This window comes from Lolium perenne, chromosome 6 (genome assembly GCF_019359855.2).
Source record: "Lolium perenne isolate Kyuss_39 chromosome 6, Kyuss_2.0, whole genome shotgun sequence".
In the NCBI taxonomy this organism is placed as follows: Eukaryota; Viridiplantae; Streptophyta; class Magnoliopsida; order Poales; family Poaceae; genus Lolium; species Lolium perenne.
Window position 1 is genome coordinate 243,784,188 of NC_067249.2, and position 22,481 is coordinate 243,806,668.

A 22,481-nucleotide genomic window follows, 5' to 3' on the forward strand; every position below is an offset into this window, starting at 1 on the left:
ATTACAGCCAATTGTTCATTTGGAAAACTATCATTAACAGGAACAGGATTATCAGCACCTTTCCTATCTGCAATATGCAAATCAAATTCTTGCAACAGAAAGCACCCATCTAATAAGCCTTGGCTTAGCATCTTTCTTTTGCATTAGGTATCTAATTGCAGCATGATCAGTATAAATTGTAACTTTTGAATCAACAATATAAGATCTAAACTTGTCACAAGCAAAGACTACAGCTAACAATTCTTTTTCAGTTGTAGCATAATTTCTTTGAGCAGCATCAAGAGTTTTGCTAGCATAATGAATAATATTCAACTTTTTATCTTCTCGCTGTCCAAGAACAGTGCCTACATCAAAATCACTAGCATCACACATAATTTCAAAAGGTATGTTCCAATCAGGAGGTTCAACTATAGGAGCAGTTGTTAAGGCTTTCTTTAGAGTTTCAAAAGCTTCCTTACAATCATCATCAAAAACAAACGGTACATCTTTTTGAAGAAGATTAGTTAGAGGCTTTGAAATCTTGGAGAAGTCTTTAATAAATCTCCTATAAAACCCAGCATGACCAAGAACACTACGAATACCTTTAACATCCCTAGGATAGGGCATCTTCTCAATTGCTTCAACTTTAGCTCTATCAACTTCAATACCTCTCTCGGAAATTTTATATCCCAATACAATTCCTTCATTAACCATAAAGTGGCATTTCTCCCAATTAAGAACAAGGTTAGTTTCTTCACACCTCTGCAAAACTTTATCAAGGTTCCGCAAGCAATTATCAAAAGAATTCACATAGATAGAAAAATGATCCATGAATACCTCTACAATATTCTCGCAAAAACCATGAAAAATAGCAGACATGCATCTTTGAAAAGTAGCAGGAGCATTACATAAACCAAAAGGCATGCGTCTATAAGCATAAGTTCCATAGGGACAAGTGAAAGTGGTTTTCTCTTGATCCTTAGTTTTAACAGCAATTTGTGAAAACCCAGAATAACCATCAAGAAAGCAAAAATGAGTATTTTTGGATAACCTTTCTAACATTTGATCAATAAAAGGCAAAGGGTAATGATCTTTCTTAGTAACCTTATTAACTTTTCGATAATCAATGCACATTCTATACCCTACAACTACTCTTTGAGGTATGAGCTCATCATTATCATTAGGCACAACAGTCATTCCTCCTTTCTTAGGAACACAATGCACATGACTAACCCATGTACTATCAGCAATAGGATATATAATACCAGCTTCAAGAAGTTTTAATACCTCATTTCTTACCACATCCTTCATCTTAGGAATTAGACGACGCTGATATTCAACAACAGGCTTTGCATCATCTTCCATATTAATGGCATGTTGGCAAATAGAGGGAGAAATCCCCTTCAAGTCATCAAGAGTGTAGCTAATAGCTCCTCGGTGCTTCTTTAATATTTCCAATAACCTTTCTTCTTCAAACTCTGAAAGCTTAGAACTAATCATAACAGGATATATTTTCTTATCATCAATATGAGCATATTTAAGATTATCAGGCAATGGTTTTAAATAAAAAACAGGATCCTCTTTTGGTGGTAATGTTGTACCTAGATCTTCTACAGGCAAGTCATGTTTAAGAATAGGTTGACGAAGGAAAATTTCATCAAGCTCATTTCTTTCTTCCCTAAAAACTTCACTCTCACTATTCTCCAAATGTTGCTGCAAAGGATTATTAGGAGCAAGAGCAATAGATGCACACTGTTCAACTCTAAAATCATTATTAGGCGAATCAGCTTTATAAGGAGTTTTGGCAAATTTAGAGAAATTAAACTCATATGACTCACCAGCAATTTTAGTCAAAATTTTCTCTTTCTTGCAATCTATAATAGCTCCACAAGTATTTAGAAAAGGTCTACCAAAAATGATAGGACAATACTTACTAGCAGCATAACCAAGTACCAAAAAGTCAGCAGGATATTTAATCTTACCACATAGAACTTCCACATCTCGAACAATACCAATTGGAGAGATAGTTTCTCTATTAGCCAGCCGAATAACCACATCAATATCTTCAAGTTCACAAGAACCAATTTCGTGCATAATCTCCATGTAAAGCTCATAAGGAATAGCACTAATACTTGCACCAATATCGCATAAACCATAATAACAATGATCACCAATTCTAACAGATAGCATAAGAACACTAGCTTTCTTAGACTTATTAGGATGTGAAACAATATTAGAAGCATCTTCACAAAAAATAATATGACCATCCTCCACATTTTCAGTCACAAGATCTTTAACTATTGCAACAGCAGGTTCAACTTTTATTTGCTCTTCAGGTTCTATAGGTTTCTTTTCACTTTTATTAACCGCACTATTTATAACAGAATACTCCTTCATTTTAGCAGGGAAAGGAGTTTTTTCAATATAAGCTTCAGGAATAACATGATCAACAGTTTCAATTACAACACATTTATTTATAGATGAATCAATTTTATCTTTATACGGTTCATGATACTTATCAAAGTTCTTCTTAGGCAATTCATAATGGGAGGCAAAAGCTTTATAAAGATTTGCAACAACTTGAGAATCAAGACCATAAGTAGCACTAATATTACGAAATTTATCAGTATCCATAAAAGCTTCAATGCATTTATAATCATATTTTATACCTGACTCTCTATCTTTGTCGTTCTCCTATTCTTCAGTATTCTCCTGGATCCGATTAAGAAGGTCCATCTTAAACTCTTCTTTGTTGCGTGTAAATGATCCAGAACAAAAGTATCCAGCAAGGTCTTGTCTTGAAAAGAAAGTCCTGCATAGAAATTATCAATAATAATATTACCAGGAAGCTCATGAATGGGGCATTTGAGCATTAAAGACTTCAATCTCCCCCACGCTTGGGCAATACTCTCTCCATCATGAGGCCAAAAATTATATATGCGGTTCCGGTCTTTGTGAATTTCACTTGGAGGATAGAACTTAGAATAAAATCGGGGCACAATATCATTCCATTCAAGAGAAACCCCATTATCCAGTAATTTATACCAATGCGCCGCTTTACCAGATAGCGATATAGAGAATAGTTTCTTCCTCACTTCATCCATAGCAATACCTGCACACTTGAATAAACCGCATAATTCATGTAAGAACAGTAAATGATCTCCAGGATGGACAGTTCCATCCCCTGTATAGCGGTTATCCACAACACGTTCAATAATTTTCATAGGTATTTTGTATGGAACTTCTTCCTCACCTGGCGCCTCATCCACTACCTTTGCAGTAGTAGTAGATTTTCCAAATAAAAATTCAAGAGAAGATCTCTCCATAATGAATTATAGCAGCAGGCAGGAATAAAATCAGCACTAACAGTAAAAGTTTCCCTTACCAATTCCACTTACCAATAGCGCTTCACTCCCCGGAAACGGCGCCAGAAAATAGTCTTGATGACCCACAAGTATAGGGGGTGTATCGTAGTATTTTCGATAAGTAAGAATATCGATCCCAATGAGGAGCAGAAGGTGTTGACAAGTAGTTTCGATGAAGGATTCACTGTAAATGCTCACAGACAAGTATTCAGGGGGTTTTGATGTAGCAGATGAATAAAGTATGAGTAAATAAAGTGCGAGAGTAACAATTGCAGTGAGTGGCCCAATCCTTTTTAGCACAAAGGACAAGCCGGTTCGTTTACTTATAATGACCAAACGTTCTTGAGGACACACGGGATTTTAGTCTAGTGCTTTCGCGTCATATAGCTAATTAATCTTCATTGTTTTGATAAGTGTTGTGTGGGTGAACCTATGCTAATGCACCGCCCTTCCTAGGACTAATACATACTTGTGATTATACCCCTTGCAAGCATCCGCAACTACAAGAAAGTAATTAAGATAAATCTAACCACAGCCTTAAACTCTGAGATCCTGCTATCCCTCCTGCATCGATATACCAACGGGGGTTTAGGTTTCTATCACTCCAGCAACCCCGCAATTGGCAAACGAGTACAAGATGTATTTCCCTAGGCCCATAAAGGTGAAGTATCATGTAGTCGACGTTCACATGACACCACTAGAAGAATAACACCACAACTTAAATATCATAACATTGAATATTACTCAACCATAATTCACTACTAACATTTAGACTTCACCCATGTCCTCAAGAACTAAACGAACTACTCACGAGACATCATATGGAACATGATCAGAGGTGATATGATGATGAATAACAATCTGAACATAAACCTTGGTTCAATGGTTTCACTCAATAGCATCAATAACAAGTAGAAATCAATACCGGGAGAGTTTCCCCTATCAAACAATCAAGATCCAACCCAAATCGTTACAGCGGTGACGAGGTGCAGCGGTGGAGACGGCGGTGATGATGATGGAGATGATGGTGATGGTGATGGAGATGATGTCCAGCTCGATGACGGTGACGATGGCGTCGATTTCCCCCTCCGGGAGGGAATTTCCCCGGCGGATCTCAGCCTGCCGGAGAGCTCTTTTCTCTCTGGTGTTTTCCGCCCCGCAGAGGCGGCTGTGACTCTTCGCGACTATCCTCTGGAGCTTAGGTTTTCGGGACGAAGATGTACGCGAAGGAGAGGAGGCCAGAGGGGGCTGTGGGCCCCCTCCCCACAAGGCGGCGCGACCAGGCCTTGGCCCGCGCCGGCCTGTGAGGTGGGCCCACGGCGGCCCTCCTCGGCTCCTCCTTCTGGCTCCCTTCGTCTTCTGGAAAAATAGGATTTTTCGTATAAATTCCGTCAATTGTTGATCTTCCGAAATATTGCATTCTGACGACGCTTTTTCCAGCAGAATCCTGACTCCGGTGCGCGATCCTCCAATAATCATGAAACATGCAAAAAAAATGAAATAACATAAGTATCATCTCTAAATATGAAATATATCAATGAATAACAGTAAATTATGATATAAAATAGTGATGCAAAATGGACGTATCAGGTATCTCCATACCTACTTCAACCTCGTTACTGATAAATACTCTTTACTCGTACCGTGATATGATATCTCTTGTGAACCAGTCACATGCTTGCAAGCAATTAGATATCATTCCACCGAGAGGGTCCAGAGTATATCTATCCGTCATTACGATGGACAAATCCCACTATTGATACAAGTGCCTCAACCCTATACTTTTCGAACACTTAATGACACCTTTATAACAACCCATTTATGCAGTAGTGTTTGGTATCATCAAAGCATCCATCTGGTGTAGGTGATTAACAAGATCTCATGGTCGAAGGATTAAGTTACTATGCATATTAAAGCTTGAAACATATGTAACTAAATGACTTGATCATTTGCTACGCTTATTATGGGTGTATGTCCATCACATCATTCACCTAATGATATGACCTTGTTATTAATAACATCCAATGTTCATGATCATGAAACTGTGATCATCTATAAATCAACAAGCTAGTTTAACAAGAGGCTTACTAGGGACTCTTTTATGTTTAGATAACACACATGTATTAATGTTTCCGGTCAATACAATTATAGCATGAGATGCAAACTATTATCATAAACACAAAGATATAATATTAACCACTTTATTATTGCCTCTTAGGCATATCTCCAACAGTCTCCCACTTGCACTAGAGCCAATAATCTAAATTACATAGTAATGTACCTAACACCCATGGCGTTCTGGTGTAGGTCATGTTTCGCTCTAGGGAGAGCTTTAGTCAATGGATCTGCCACATTCAGATCAGTGTGTACTTTGCAAATCTTTAAGTCACCATCTTCGATGTACTCGTGAATAGAATAAAAACGTAGCTTTATGTGCTTCAGCTTCTTGTGTGACCTTGGCTCCTATGCATTGGCTATGACACCCATGTTGTCACAATACATGGTCATCGGGTCCAACGCACTAGGAACCACACCAAACTCAGTATTAAAACACTTCATCCATATCGCCTCTGATGAAGCCTCCGAAGCAGCTATGTATTCCGATTCAGTTGAAGATTTCGCCATAACGCTTTGCTTAGCACTCCTCCAGCTTACTGTTGCACCATTCAAAATAAATACGTATCCGGATTGAGACTTAGAGTCATCCGGATCTGTGTTCCAAATAGTCGCCTGTTGCAGGGAAGCCCTGGCCGTCACCACCGTCGTCGCAGCTTCTGCATGTTGCCGCCTTCGCCGCCGCTGTCCCAGCTTCCGCCGTCTTCAGTCGCAGCACTGTCGTCGCAGCCACAAACGGAGCTTCCTCCATCGTCGATTGCAGCACCACAATGCCACTTGACCATCCCTGGTAGCATGTACGGCCGACTATTGAAGCAACATCTACCTTCGTTTGCAGCTTGCGCAGCTAGCGTTTGCAGTAAGCAACATCGGCAGACCATGCAGCACCGGCGACCTTTTTTTGTAGCAGCGGTGACCAGCGTTTGTAGATGAAGAAGTCGTCGTTCGCAGCTCACGCAATTGACGTTTTCGGCAAAGAAGCCCAGCGATGGACGAGTATGTAGCACCGACGACCGTCATTTGTAGCAGTTGTCGTCCGAGATGTCGATTTATCGGCCGATTTATCGTGAATCGGGTGGTAACCGATAAGATTTTGGCATATCGGCCAGTTTATCGCTCCACCGATATTTCGGCCGATTTTCTATATGAGAGCCGATATTTCGTCCGATTTTCGCTCTCATGGCCTATATTTCAGTTGATTGTTAGAGAAATTTCAATGACATTTGGTATGGCAGTCGATATTTTCATCCTATGGTTTTGTAGAATTGTGCATTAGCTCAAATTTTCCATTATTATTGATTCAAATGCAAGGAATCAAGGTAGTACTTATGTGCAATGCTTAAATATTATATTTTGCATGGCATATTATAGAAAATTTAGTGTCGAAAATTAGGATTTACAAAAAAAAATAAGCTGATAAATGGCCGACCGATAAAATTGATTAATCGGCCGATAAGTGATTAATCTTCTTTTTAAGGCCGACCGATAAGTTAAGATTAACGATTTCTTGAACATTGGTCGTGCTTGTAGCATAAAACCATGGAGGAAGGGGCGGCGACCCTCTCCGACGGTGCGTGGAGATGCGGCGTGTGTGGGTGTGGAGGCGGATGCGCGGAGCAGCAGGCGCCGTCCCAAGGAAGGAAGATGACTATCGAGGAGATGAAGGCGTCGAGGTGGCCTAGCTCGGTGGAGGAGGACCGTGGTCGCCGCCGGAGGAGGGCAGGAATGAAGAAAGGCGCCGAATAAGAAGGTGGGGCGGGGCCGAGTCATCTTCAAGTCATTGTGTGGGGTGGTTGGAGAGAAGAGCGCGGAGGTAGAATATAGAGGTGGGGCCTGCAAATGCGGATGGCAAGAGCGAGGCGTGCCTCAATCCTGGACCGCGTGATCGTCGCATCCAATGAACTGTGATCCGAAGGCATCGGGGTGTTCCAGCCGACCTTGTTGTTGCCACGCCGAAAGTTTAATTTGTTGTGTCACGCCTTATAGGTGTAGCGAGGGTGGTCGACGATCGTGTTGTGCCACACCGTTTTAGACGTGCTACACCACCAGCCCTAGGGCCTACCCCGGGAGCCCAAATTAGCTGCACACTACCAAACATCAGCTTTCTTAACCTAGAAAGGTGGAAGAAGCCGGCCGTACAAGTACATACTAGAACCGATTTCCTTGAGTTGGGTGACATTAAGACCACGCGCCGTTCACACCATATAAACCCGGGAACTGAACAAAGTGCGATTCATGGATCTTGATTTATTCGTGCTCGTGGTAGGGAACACACACATGCAACGGCGGCGATGGAGATGCTCACGACGACACAAGTGGTTGGACAGTGGATTATGCCGTAGTACGACAAAAACCCCCGTTCACACGGGGCGGGCGGCTGTTCACACCTGCGAGGTGTCTGTTAATTTGCGGCGCCGGGGCGCTCTCTATTTATACCACCAGAGTTGATCGACACTCTCCACCACATCGCCTTCTTCTTCCATCTCCTCCACCTCCACAGGGACATCGTGCTTGTGACTCCGTCGCATAATCATGTCCGGCAGCACTTGCGTCTCCTTGGCTCGCTCCTCGGTCGCCGTTGCGCCGCCGGCACGGGTGGCGGAGGAGACCCGTTCCGACGGGATGATCACCATCCAAAGGTATGCCCGCAATGATCACTTGCTTCTTCTACACCGGCCGCTGCTCTTCTTCTTCTCTACGAACCCATTCAGTCTCCATAGGATCCTCTTCTTCACTAGCGTATAATTGAGTAGTAACTGATTGCCTACGAATAATTCGTGTGGAATATAGGCGCTGCTCGTCCGTATGCACGCATATTTTATTTTCCTTGCGAATCGTGCTGCACATATTCTAACGGAACCATGCTATGCGTCCGTGGCAGTGACGAGGCGCCCATGATCCTGAGCAAGCCGAGGGCGGTGGTTCAGACATTGACGTGCGAGCGCCGGCCCCTCGGCGAGGGCTTCGCCTACAGGAGGAGCATTGGCGGGTAAGCAATCCAATAATGTCATCAAATTCTAATTAAGCTTAATGGCGACGAGATACTGGTAACAATAATTGTGAGCGTTGATTACAATCGATTTCTTGCAGGCCTGAGTTGGAGAGTTTGGATCCTATCCTTTCCTTCGATGACTTTGAATGTATGTATACTCGCTCACTTCAAAATTTGATTGCCCTATAGATTTACTGAAAGTCGAACTTTATAAAATTTCACCAAATATTTGGAAGAAAAATGTTAGCATCTAGACTATAGAATTTATAATATTAAAATCGCCATAAAGTACATGTTCATATTATATGTATTTGGTATTACAGATGATGATATTTTTTACAATATTGTTGACCAAACTTGATAGAATTTGACTTTAACTAGACCCAAAATGCAAAGTACTCCCTCCGGTCTCTTTTAATTGACTTGAAGTTAGTACAACTTCGTACTAAATTCGAGTCAATTAAAAAGTAACGGAGGAGTAAATAAAAATGTACGGAGTACAGACGACCATTGATCCAAATTTTGTACACCATTTAATTCCCATCGAAACTCACAACCCCACCTCCTATAACTATGAGAGCACTCATCCAGCTATGATGCTAGGCCAACTAAACTCCCCAAGAGCACCTAGCTAGTTTGGTTGCATACGAGGCCGTACTTTGTTTGGTTGCTATAACTTTGTCTCCCATGTGTCTTATGATTTTTTGTTCTGTAGTTTTGATTAAGAATAAACTATATCTTAGATTCAGCCAATTTTACAAAATAAAATCATCTTATTGTTCTTGGTGCAAACCTTTTAAAATTTAAGGTAGTTTGGGTTGGAAAAAATTAATGACAATACTACTTCCTCCGGTACAGTTTAACAGGCAGACACTTAGTTTAAGACAAATTTTGATCATCAATTTGGTCAGCAAAATATGAACTACATGTCTACAAAAACTATACCATTAGATTTGTATTCGAAAAATATTTCCAATGATATAATTTTCCTGACATATAATTCATATTTTATTGACCAAAATAATGATCAAAGTTGTTTTCTTAAACTACTTACACGCCTGTTAAACTGATCCGGGGGGAGTGCCTTGCTTGCCGGCATGTACATTTTATTAAGATATACTACCCAGCAATGAAGAGTACCAAAACTACTCTACAGAACTTCAGATACCGTAGTTGGTTATCAGTACTCTTAGATGGTAGTTGGTTTTTAGTTAGTACTCTTAGAGTAGTTGAGGCACCAAAGCATTTATGGTCGAATATCTTAGTAGATAGTATAAATTTTGTAATTTCCAACGGAAAAAAAATAATACTTTTAGCCCTCTTGAAATGTATTTCAGCTTGTTGTGGAGAAAATTTCCAACCATTGCACAGCAGTAGCTGCACTTGTTATACATACTATTCTATCTCGTCAGAATGATTTTTTTAACTTATTATACAGAAGATTTCAACCCTCCGAGATATTAATATATTCTCTTTATCGAAAAAAAAAGATTTCAACCCAACCACAAAATGTTTCCATGCTTAGGACCCATGAGCTAAAAGATAACACATTTTACAAGTTAATACGTCCATTAATTGGTTTCCCATGCATAATGATCGAACTAACACCCAGACCTGACTTTATTTTCCAGTCACGGGTCCAGCAAACTTTGGTGATCATCCACACAGAGGTTTGTATTTTCTTGGTGACCATTCGTGAACACACATCCTATTGGCCAGATTTAATCTCATGTTATTAAGTTACTTAACTGATGAAGCCCTCAATTCTGATCGTACTTTGTTCCTGTTTTCCGCTGCCTCTTCAGGATTTGAGAGTCTTACCTACGTACTTGAGGTATTAATCGAGAGAATTCGCCTTTCACGTTGCAGCTGAACATGAAGACTAAATTTTCCTCCTTTCTGTTTCTTCCAGGGCAGCATCGGTTTCCATGATTTTTCAGGCCACAAGGGAACCATCAATACAGGGGATGCGCAGGTTAGATTTCTACAAATCACACACCCACCTGCACACACCATTAAGAAGAAAAACCACTATGTTCATAGTAATCTCCTTCACTCGACCCTGTTTCTATTCTGGTGTTGATAATTCAAAAGGATGTATATGCATCGGTTATGGTCCGAATGTTGATATTTACTATGAAATGCTAGAATTTGTTCCACAGTGAATATCAAAATGCTATCCTGCAGGCCTAGTACAGTCCTATGAAACATGTTGCGTTAGTTGTGTTGATCGTAAAATCTATTCAGATGAAAACATTATGGTACTTATTTTTCCAGAATATATAGTTTCTCTGTAAGGCTGCATTGGTTCCCTTCTTGCATAACTTGTAGCCTCCTGGCATTCCTATTTCTCTAGATGTATGTATATGGCCGTCGATTGACTCGTGGTTAACGTGGGTGCAGTGGACGACGGTGGGGCGCGGGGTGGTGCACGCGGAGGTGCCGGCCGGACAGGGCGTGCAGAGGGGGCTCAACTTCTGGATAAACCTCGCCGCCAAGGACAAGATGTACGTAGTGTACAGTGCTTACAAGAAGATCAGAAGAACTGGAATTTAGAAGCAATACTGATCACTCAGGTCTTTGTGCAGGGTGGCGCCAAGTTACCAGGAGCTGGCGAGCGTCGACATCCCCACAGTTGAGAAGGACGGCGTGTCCGTCAAGGTCATCGTCGGCGAGGCCCTGGGCATGCGCTCGCCGATCCAGACATGCACCCCGGTCATGTGCCTCGACATCACCGTCGGCCCCGGCGCGCACCTTCACCAGGCAGTCCCCGCCGGCTGGAGCGCTTGCGCGTATGTCATCGACGGCGAGGCCAGCTTCGGGCCGTCGGCCAGAGCCACGCGCCAGCACGAGTGTGCTGTGTTCGGCGCCAAAGGCAACGCCGTGGACGCCCGGAGCGGCGATGCCGACGCCTCGACCAGGTTCCTGCTGGTGGCGGCGCGGCCACACGGCGAGACGGTGGTGCGGGAGGGCTACTTCGTGATGAACACAAGGGAAGAGTTGGAGCAGGCGATGGACGACTATAAGAACCACCACAACGGCTTCGAGATGGCCGTTGGCTGGACCTCCGACCACGTCGCCAAACCGGCACAGTGATCGGTTCCGAGTGTTGTTGCAACGAAATTAAAGAGGGACGGGACTAGCTAGCAGCCGGCTGCTCGTTCGTGCGATCGAGCGGCCTCCCGTTTGTTATGATCTTAATAGGGCTCCTCTCAATTCAATACAACAGATTCGATGCAATTTCTCTCCAACATCGGAGTTACAGGAAACAAATGGGAAACACAGATAATGATCAGTTTGTCGTATCATCGAGGAGACTGTGCTTAAGGGCTCCTTTAATTCAAAGCATTTTTATATCAGAATTGTGTAGAATTTAAATTTTATAGGATTTTTTTCTATAATACATGTTTCATTCATTTAAACATATTCTATAGGAACTAATCATATAAAAATCTTATAGTGCAAATCATATATGAACAAAACATGAGGTCATACCTCATGAAAAATTCTTTTGGCACAATCAAAAAGAAATTATCTTTTCATAGAATTCAACTAGTCATGATATCATAATTCTATGATTTTTCTATTCATTTTTTTCTATCCTATGAACTAAAGAAGCCTTCAGAAGTTGATCGCAAGGCGCTTGATCGAGGGTAGGTCCTAGGCCTCATTTTGGGCCTTGGGCTGTAGACCATTGGCCTGGGCGTGATATCCCCCCACACACACACACATTAATTGAAAGCTACCTTGCCCGCAAGGGGCATTGATATTTCGAGATTTTTTTTTGAAAATATTAATATTTCTAATTTGAATATTTTTAAAATTTGAAAAAATAATTATTTGAACTGTTTTTAAAACTGAACAACTTTATATTTTGAATATTTTTTGTAAAATTGTACCAATTTTAAATTTGAATAGTTTTAAACTTTGAATAGTTTTAAAATTTGAACAGTTTCAAGACTTCAACAATTTTTTAGATTCAAACCGATTCTTTAAATCTGAATAATTCTAAAAAATCAAATTAGAACAATTTAAAAATGAACATTTTTTAACCGAACGAATTTTGAAAATCGACAAAAACCAGACAGAAACCCGAAAAAATGGGAAAAACGAGGCAGTAAACACCGAACAAACTGGGCGGAAAAAATTCATGAACCATGGGCTAGCCCACAAGACGAAACAAGATCTGCGGCATGGTGTCCCCGCCGACCTGGTCAGTGTATAGGGTTCGCCGCCCTGAAGCTAGTGCTTCACGGAAACAATGCTACATTGGGAACAAAAGAATATGCGAGATGTTCTTTATTCGAACAAAGGTACGGCTCTAGAAAAGAGGGGGTCCTATTTCCCACTTTAAGCGCCCGCGAAGCTCGCTCCTGCCTAGAGACCTCCAATCGTGAGCCGCACCGAATACAGCTCGATAACAGGTACGATTTCTCTTGTTTTTTCTTCTTTTAGTTTAGATTTAAAAATGATCAAATTTGAAAAATGTTTCAATAGTAAACTGTTCAAAATCGAAAAAAGGTTCAAATCCAAAATTTTCAAACATAAAAAAGTTCAGATTAAATTTTGTTTAAATAAAAATGTTCAATTTGAAAAATGTTTGAAATAAAAATTGTTCAAAATTTTAAAAAAAAATCAAACTTGAAAATGTTCAGATTAAAAAAATTCAAAAAAATAGATTCAAATTTTGAAATTGTTCATATCTAGAAAAAGTTCAATATTTGGAAACTCGACCAAAAAGCTCGAAACTATAAAAAGTCCAAAAAAAATTCAAGACTGAAAATAATTGAACCTGAAATTTTTTCAAAAATAAAAAAAAAGCCGGGAGGAACGCAAAACCAGTCAAAACCTCAAAAAACCGTAATTATCCATGAGACCAAAGAAGCAGAAAAAGAAAATCGCTCAAAATGGGCCAAGCCCATCTAGCGCCCGCTTCGGGTGGTGAATAGGGTTCGCCGTCTAGAAGCCTTTGTTCTTGCGGCATTCCAATGCCCAAAGCCCACCAAACTAGCCCACTGAATATCCTATTCTTTTCCATTGATTCTTTTTTTTTTTTTGAACAAGTTTTCCATTGATTCTCATGACAGGCTAGCAGCAAAGCGATCAATGATACACGGCCGTGGCGACGGGAGCTCACTGGCTTATTGAATTGTCTGACCACAAATCAAGCTTGTCCGTCAGCCGTTTCAGTGGTTGAAGTTTATCCCGTCCCCGCAGTCTGCCTGTCAAGCTCTCCTCCACCGTACCATTCTTTGGCCGCCTGGCTGTGCCATGTCGGTCAAACAAGGAACTTCCTATGCCGGTTCGAAGAGTTGAAACCTTAAGAAACAACACAGCCATCGAGCTGACCTAGTACGTACGAGGTAGTTACCTTGTTGGGTGCGTGACTCGTTCTATACATGGACAGCGACCTAAGTAACGATGTTCTTAACAAAGTTTCATCAAGATAAGCTGAAAACCAAATCTGATCCCGGGTGCATATGCACCTGGTATGTATAAAACATATTTCTAAATATAACAAAAATAGAAATAAAATTTAGCATGTAGAGAGACATGTTCTATATATGCACGTAAAGTTTCACATAAAACTAACAATTTTTGTACCCTGTGTAAGAAGACAAATAATGCCTCGAAAAATAGACTATTTTAGCACCAAAGATTTGTCTTTTTTGCACAAGGCACGAAACATATCGGTTTTTGCTGAAATAACTTTGCAAGCATGTAACATGTCAATATACACAAGGAATTTTTATTTATATTTTTCTAACATTTTTTAAATATGTTTAACATGCATTTTAAATAAAGGGTGCATATGCACACGGGTGTAGAAACACCAGTGTACTTTTCCCCTTTTGGAGAAACCAAACTGGATATGCCATCTCAATCGAGGTCCGCTGCAAACAAACGTGACCAAGAGGATATGTTCTCCATCATACATGCCCCATACATGTTCGGTTTCCAAGACTCTCGTCGCACCATCTATTCAGCGACACGGATATGGGCAGGAGGATATATTCTCCCCTGGGAGCATATTACCAGCTAATGCCACCCTCGTTCTGCAGCAAAATTTTCCGTGTGGAATATGTGGAGCATATTATGAACGTACACGTTGTTGATCAGTTGTAGCCGTCTGAGACTTACGCATGTGGTTGGTTTTTGATCAGTTGTTGCCATCGGTTTGCTGGATAGTCCAAAAGTCCATGGTCGGTCATGTGATGAACTACCCTGGCATCAATGTCGAAAAGGATGCATGCCCGGTCTCTCTTGCTCGATCCCAGCAGTCGCAGCGGAGCTAGACAGATTGATAGGATGATCAATTCGGCGTGATCTACTCGAGATACTCCACAGGCATTGCTAGTATGCGACGCAAGTGTGTATGCGTGAGCGAGTGTGTGTGTGTGACTAGATGCAGAGTCAGGCTGAGTTGATGGAGTAATGTCAGAGTTGACAACTTGAGGAAGCTCGATCGAGCTGCCTGTTACTTACGGGTCGCCGAGGGAGTGTATGTTGCAGTTGAGCCTTTACATAGGTGGACACTCCCTGCATTGCAGGCAAACGGTCCTGGAGGTATAGCTAGCCAGCTAGGAACCCACGCAGATCATCATCATCGCTCGACGTAGCGTGTTTTTCAAGTGCAACCCGCACAATCCTAGGCTCCTAGCTCAACCGCCTCCCCGAGTTATCCGGATGGCCTAGTGCCGCGGCCCTCCGCCGCGCAACCACCTTAATTTCCGTACCCACGAATTCTCAAGTATTGTGGTCACTTCATGGCACTCACTAATTTGTTCCGTTCATATGCTTGATAAACTATTTGCGGTTTTTAATCAGAGCTGCTCCTATTATGCACCATTTTCATATTTATGTTGTTTTCTGAAAGTTATTCCCAAACGTATCACCAACGCTCTCTGTCCAAACAAGCATTTACTATTTTAATGCAGTGTATTATTTGACAATAATAGATTATGTGTTTTCCTATATCTCTCATTTACAAACTCATTGGTGCATAGTTCTGAACTATCATAAGTATTCACACGCCAACTTCATATATCTTTGGCTATCAATACTAATATCACCATCATGATAACATACATAAACGCTACAACATGAAAAATACAGAGTCAATACATTTCTTTATGAAGAGATGATCATGGTTAGACATATAGAGACTGCTATTTGTGTTACCTATTTATCCATTAAATGTTTTTAAGCTAAAAAGTAGGTTTTCTCACTACATATTTTTTATTGATTTCTTTTTTAAAGTTTGTATATAGAAGAGCTACAACTGCTAGAAAATTTAAACGAGAAAACTAGCATAAGCTAAGTAAGCAAAAAGCATGCAAAATTCGGACTCCAGCATTGCATACAAGCATATGACTTTTTATAAGCCTTGTGAAGGAGTAAAGCTAGTTTCTTTTTTAAAATGCTTATGACTCTATAGAGATGATGCTCCACTCTTTTCAAGATTTTCAATTAGTCACATTGCCCGAGAGACAATTATAATGATTTTCACATACAAAGGTTGGTAAATGACTAATTTTAGACTGTTCACGAAGGATATGACATGAGTTTTAGTGAGAAAATTAAATATTATTTGATACAATTGAACTAAATTTTATTTACACTAAACTTGCATACTTTCATATAACTTATATTAATTTAGAATAGTCTCAATGAGTTTACATAGTTAGCACACTTAACCAAATATGAAATATTGCAAATATTAATTGCATTATTCTTTGTATTGCAATACAAATTCCAAAGAACAACTACCTTGTGCTAATTTTAAATCTATTTTTTCAAAAAAATATGTTTGTATCCTAGTATTATAGATATTTGCTAAAACTCGATCAAATTGTGTGTTGTCTCATTTTTGCAGCATCATTGATATTTTAATATAAGTAACATTTGGTAGTATCAATTGAGAATAGCCTAAAAACTATTTTAGTAGTGGTTTCCAGTATTTCGTTCGGTAAGAAAACTTATAGGGACTTCTATATAGTATACATTTAACCGTTAGGTTGACTCTTTACCATTTCTTTCATGGTCATATGTGTTTTACAAGTTATAGTGTGTTCTAGAACAGCCAAAAAAAATACATTCTGTGTACTTTATGTTGATGTATTCCGCAAAAAAAAAGATGTATTGTTAGTTAAACTAATCACCAACGATCATAAAAGTATCGTGGTTCTATAACGTTCTTCGAAGAACGAACCGTAGCTCTGACATTAGTCGTATAAAGAGGAATGTTATAATGTGTCTTATAATATCATCAGTTATATTAATCACGAACTTGCGCATTCTATGGGCTCGATATTGATCTGTTATGCTCTTCGCAATACTTTTGATATCATCTCGTGTAACATAACTTCTCGTGTCAGTTGCTTGTGAGAATAGTGTTGCAAGTTTTTTTTTTTCTTGCATCATCTGTGTTGCAAGTTTTTTTTCTTTTTGGGAGATCTTGGTTGCAACTTGGGCTCCCGCCACTTGCCTAGTGAGCCCGGAAGCGCAGGCCATGACGCCGTTCCGGCCTGTTGTTCTCCCGGTACATAACTGGCAAAATTGCACATGACATGGGTAGTTGGGTGGTGGGCAAAGCGATCGTCAGCTAACCAAGTTGTGAACATTATCATTACCCGGTTAGCCTGCGTGCATGGGTTTACATCACCTGGCATTACTGCCAGTTGCCGATCGGATCGGATGATGAGGTTATCTGCAGAGAGTGCTAGGCCCAGCGGTGACAGAACACAGAAGAGGACGTAGTTCGGCATAGCCAGCCGATTGAGCCCATCGATCCATCCAACCGTATGTGCAGCCTTTCTGCTGGTCCGGCGCGCTCCATGGGGATTGGGGAGCCGTCGCGATTGGGAGGAATCGGGGCGAGTGGTGCCGACACACACGAGCTCACCCGGAAGAAGAGGAGTGCGAGTGGTGCCGACAGCGCACACAGCTCGATCATCCCCTGACACTGGACGGGCGGCGAGGTGGCCGGTCGGATCGCCTGAAGTGGAAAGGAGATCGATGGCCGCCTCCGATTGGCCACGCGCGCACATGAGCACATGCCTGCTGGCAAAGGCGGAGACAGGCCCCAGGCAACACGGGCCATGGCCTGGGGCGTGGCCTTCCTAGCAGGCTCATATTCGTAATTTTGGCCCGGGGCGTAGCCCAGCTCAGCCCAGTTTTGGGTGAATTTTGTCACCGTTTAGCCCAGCTGAGTCCAGCCACCAGGCTAACCGAGAAGAAGCACGGAACGCGCTGCGCGCTACGCGCCGTTGCCGTCGCCGCCTCGTCGGCTCGTCCCGTCGTCCGGCCGTCCAGCACGGGTGCCTCTCCGACCTCCGCCCACCTCCACGCGACCACGCCCCCGCAGGCCCGCCTACCGGTCCCGGCAACTCGCTCGCAGCTCGCGTCGCCACCTCCCGGCGCGGAGCTAGGTTTTGCTCTATCCCCCTTTTTTTTGCTCTGCAATTTATTTCCTCAATTCATCTTACAATTAGATTGTCTAGATTTTCTATTTAGTTAGGTGCTAATTCCTCTACTGGTAGCTATTTTAGTTAATTTAGCTACAAATTATATTTACAAGAAAACAAGATGAACAAACGAAACAGAATTCAAACCACAGGTGCAGGCCCTTCAACTCAAGCAAGTGTTAATACTCCCCATGTTGCAGCTGCACTTAGGGTTGGTGATATTGAATCAGATCCTGGTTTGAGAAAACCAACTAAACAGTTGGATCCAGATATTAGAGATCTTGCTAGAAGGGAGTACATTATGATGAAGACAAACTAGTTGAGCTTGCTAATATGTACGTTGCTGATTTCTCTACATATGAAGTTGCATTTGTCCTTAGAAACCAATTGGACTCATTCATCCAAGAAGCAAGAACTGATTTTCATTTGATGAACTGTAATGATCTTGGTCATCTTATATTTGAAGGGTTAGCTTCTTCTAGTATTGAAGATGTAGTCATGGAAGGCTCAGGACAAGAAGATCGTTGATTTGGTACCATCTTTTGTTTCATGTATGCTACATATTGTCTTTTGTTTTGAGTTGAAAAATTATTGAATAAAATGCTTAAATTCGTATTGGTTATACAACTTAGCTTGTATTCTGTTATGCCTTAAAACTGGGGTCATTTTCGTGCAATTTTTTTTTTTGCTCTTTTCTGTTCGCCCGTGGCGTGAGCAATTCCTGGCTCCGCCACTGCCTGCTGGACGGACGATTCTTGCTGGAACATTGGTGCGGGCGTGTCAGGAAAGCGTAGGCGGGGGCGGCCGGAGGCAACACCTGGCGATTGGCGTGGCGTCTCAGGGGATCCGGTGATCTCAAGCTGGGGACTGCGTGCGACAGTGTGTGCCGGTGGATCGGGCTTCGTGATCGCGTCGGCCATTGGCAGTTGCAACAGAAAATGTGTCCTAGCTAGCGTGCTGCTGTTGGTCAAGAAGGCTGCGCGTCCTGAGCTCTCGCCAGCGATCACGCATAAGGCTGGTGCCAACGCGGGCGCTAGGAGGGGCGCTATCGCCCGCGACGGGGCGAGAGGGAGGCGAGAGCGGGGGGAGACGGTAGCGTCGGGCGGTGGCGCGGGCGCGGTACCGCCCGCCTATAGCGCGCGTTGGAGGCGAGAGGGAGACGATAGCGGTGCTAGTGGGGGCGGTAGGAAGGAGAGAGAAGTGAGAGCTGGCACTATAGCCCGTGCACTGGCACCGTGGGGTGAGAGTGAGGTGAGAGTGGATGAAAGTGAGGTAAAAGCTGACGTGGCGAGGCTATAGTGGGGTGATGCATTGGCACCAGCCTAAGCATGATCCGTGGCAGCCTTCGCCGTTGGTGCCTTGCTGATAGTACACAAAGGTCAAGTTCAGCTCCATCCGGACCCAGACACACATGACGATGGAACCGCCACACGCAGCGCCGAGCTGCGACAAGGATATATCGTCATGGCGTCGCCTCTCATATTCTCGTGCGATTCCCACCAGCCGGTAGCCTGCCTTCATTGGCTTACGTGACGCCATTGGCTCATCTACGGTGTACGCCGTCATGGATATCATTTCCAGCCTAGTAGATGGGGTTTCGCACGGTTTTCTCTAACAAAACCAACTTTCCTTTTTCTTTTTGAGCGAGGAGCAGTGTGTTGGCTCAATTGGATGTACTCCCTCTCTCATAAAACATTTTCCTACTGCAGTTTTATAAAGATTATGTCGGATTCCGTGAGGAAATCATGGTCGATTAGGTAACTATAAAGAGTATCCTTTTGGTGTGCAACAGTTTAATGAATTTAATTGTGAGCAGGTGGTGATCTCTTGGTGGATAGGTGGCTTAATTTCCGCTCTATGATGAACTCGATGAGATAGTTAGTTGTAATTTATACCAATGTAGCAGTATTGTAATTCGAAAATATGGTCTGCACTCAATTGAATCTAACTTGAAAATGTCATGTTTTTCTAAATATTTGAGTAGTGGAAGTTTCAGTTAATTGTACATGGTTTTGTTTTGCAGTGGATAATGATGATTTGTTTACACTGAAGATTGACCATAACAGATTTTCCGGTGGCTTTAAGGAAGAAATCTTAGTTACATGTCTAGAACTGTTGATTTCTGTGATGATTGCAGGCTAGGGCATGAGATGGATGGATGCTCCATTTATACTTACTAAATCCTGGGATGGATCTTATGAATGGATTACATGCATTCAATCTGATATTGACATTGTCAATATGATTATTTGTGATAAAGCAACATACTATCAGTGAGCAATGTATTATTTGGGACAAGTGAACTAAATATTAACTTATACTAAACTTTCATACTTTGATATAACTTATTTTTGTTTATCATAGTTTTAATGAGTGCACATAGTTAGCACACTTAACGAAATATGAAATATTGCAAATATTAATTGCACCATTCTTTTTATTGTAATACACATTTGAAAGAACAACTACCTTGTGCAAAGTATAAACCTGTTTTGTAAACAAAAATGTTAGTTTTCTAGTAATATAGATATTGGCTAAAATTTTGATAAAATCATGCATTTTCTTACTTTTGCAGCTGCATTTCTTGCTAACATGTTTAATATTTTATTGGTATCAATTGAGTATAGTCTAACAAATATTTTAATAGCTGCTTCTGGTGTTTCGTTTGGTAAGAAAACTTGTAGGGACTTCTATAGTACGGAGTATTAGCTATATGTGTTTACAATTTATGGTGTGTACAGTTATAACGGAAAAAATGCATGCGTGCGTTTACTGCTAGTGGCCGATCGGATGGGATGAGGTTATCTGCAGAGCGGTAGGCCCAGCGGTGACAGACGACGTAATTTGCCTAGCAATCTGTTCCGGTGCCAATGCCGATCGATTCCATCTCCATCTAATCGTATGCGCCATCGTCGGGACAGAGGACACACGGATGGCGCAGCCGTTCTCCTGGTCCGCCGCGCTCGATCGGGTTGGGGAGCCGTCGCGATTGGAAGGAATCGGGGCGAGTGGTGCCCGACACGAGCTCACCCTCGAGGTCCGGAAGACGAGGACATGGACATGAGTGCGACGGGTCTGTACTCAGCTCCAGCCACTCGACCTATAGTGATTCGGTCACTAGTAGAAAAAAAAAGTCTTCCATTCCAACCCATTAGTCCCCAAATAGTTTGATCCGGGACTAATGGGTCTTTAGTTCCGGTTCTGCTGGTGAACCGAGACTAATGCTCGGGGCAACCGGGACGAAAAGGATACGGTGGGCTGCGGCCAGGGCAAGAACCTTTAATTCCGGTTGGGGACACCCTTTAGTCCCGGTTGGTGTCCCCAACCGGGATTAAAGGTTTTTTCTGATTTTTGGCTTCCCACGCACCTCCACCCCCCGGATCGCCTTTTTTAGCACTATAAAATAGAAAATAAAATGATAGAAAATTCAAAAAAATAAAATGTTTTCAGATTATTGTATGTTATGAAACCTAGTATTAGGGAAAATTAACAAATTTGAATTTTCACTTTTTTTGCAAAAAGTTTTGAAAAATGGTAAAACCGCAATAACTTTTGCATACGACGTCGAAAAAAACGTATAATATATCAAAATGATCGTGGGAAAAAGTTACATCCGAATTCACCGGGGTTTACCCGGTTAGCCAATTTTTAGATTCTCAAAATTCCAAATGGAAATACAAAAGCAGGAAGATTTTAGTTTTTGGTACAAATTACGGATTTTATATATTTTTTATTTTTTTAAAACCTAAAATTAATAATTGCATCCTGCATAAAGATTGCTATCATTTTTACCCAATTTTTAGATTTTCAAATTTTTAGGTTTTAGGTTTGGCAAAAAAAATTAATTAATTAATAAAATTAAAAATAATACAAATTAAAAAGTTAATGCTTATTTATTTATTCAAGATTATTATTACATCATTACTTTTGTTTATTAAAAGAATTATTTGAAATTCAAACAATAAAGAAATGTGACATCGATCAACATGTTAATAGGATTGATATGATACTACTATCACATACATGCGCGCGAAGCACTTGGATGAGGAACGGGATGGAACTCAGAAGTTAAGCGTGCTAGTGCTAGAGTAGTGGGAGGATGGGTGACCGAGCGGGAAGTTTGACCACGAGTATGTAATTTGACTAGAGATAAGTGTAGTTAGAGATAGAGACTAAACTATGCAAATAAGTGAAATAGTAGAAATTCTGAAAAAATAGAAAAAAAGAGGGAGTGAAAAATAATTAGAAATCCAAATGAATTAAAAAATTAACTCGAAATAGCCTTTAGTCCCGGTTCGTGTTACAAACCGGGACTAAAGGTCCTTCGCCCAGGCGCATGCCAGCCGCCCACGTGGCGGGGCCTTTAGTCCCGGTTCGTAAGCAACCGGGACTAAAGGGGGAGGACCTTTAGTCGCGCATAATTAGTCCCGGTTGCGCAATCGGGATTAATGGCCCTTGCGAACCGGGACTAAAGCCCCATTTTTCTACTAGTGGGTAGTTCGCGGACATAAACGTGGTTTAAATATACGTCTTGAATTTGCATACGTCTGTACGAACGCATCT

At 41.6% G+C, this 22,481-nt stretch overlaps 1 protein-coding gene across 1 annotated transcript; it reads left to right on the forward strand.

The window, feature by feature from the left end:
• The first annotated feature begins 7,903 nt into the window (after positions 1–7,903).
• LOC127305651 (pirin-like protein) lies at positions 7,904–11,746 on the forward strand. Its single transcript, XM_051336158.2, has 8 exons — positions 7,904–8,098; positions 8,341–8,448; positions 8,550–8,599; positions 10,083–10,121; positions 10,257–10,285; positions 10,364–10,426; positions 10,855–10,958; positions 11,040–11,746. The coding sequence occupies exons 1-8, from the start codon at positions 7,992–7,994 to the stop codon at positions 11,545–11,547; spliced, it is 1,008 nt and encodes a 335-aa protein (XP_051192118.1). The 5' UTR covers positions 7,904–7,991; the 3' UTR covers positions 11,548–11,746.
• The last annotated feature ends 10,735 nt before the right edge of the window (positions 11,747–22,481 follow it).

Excerpts from the sequence above, each read along its gene's own strand:
- LOC127305651 (XM_051336158.2), top strand. The coding sequence starts at position 7,992 with ATGTCCGGCAGCACTTGCGTCTCCTTGGCTCGCTCCTCGGTCGCCGTT. Across the intron at positions 10,122-10,256 it reads TGGTGATCATCCACACAGAG|GATTTGAGAGTCTTACCTAC; the intron begins GTTTGTATTTTC and ends CTGCCTCTTCAG. Across the intron at positions 10,427-10,854 it reads TCAATACAGGGGATGCGCAG|TGGACGACGGTGGGGCGCGG; the intron begins GTTAGATTTCTA and ends ACGTGGGTGCAG.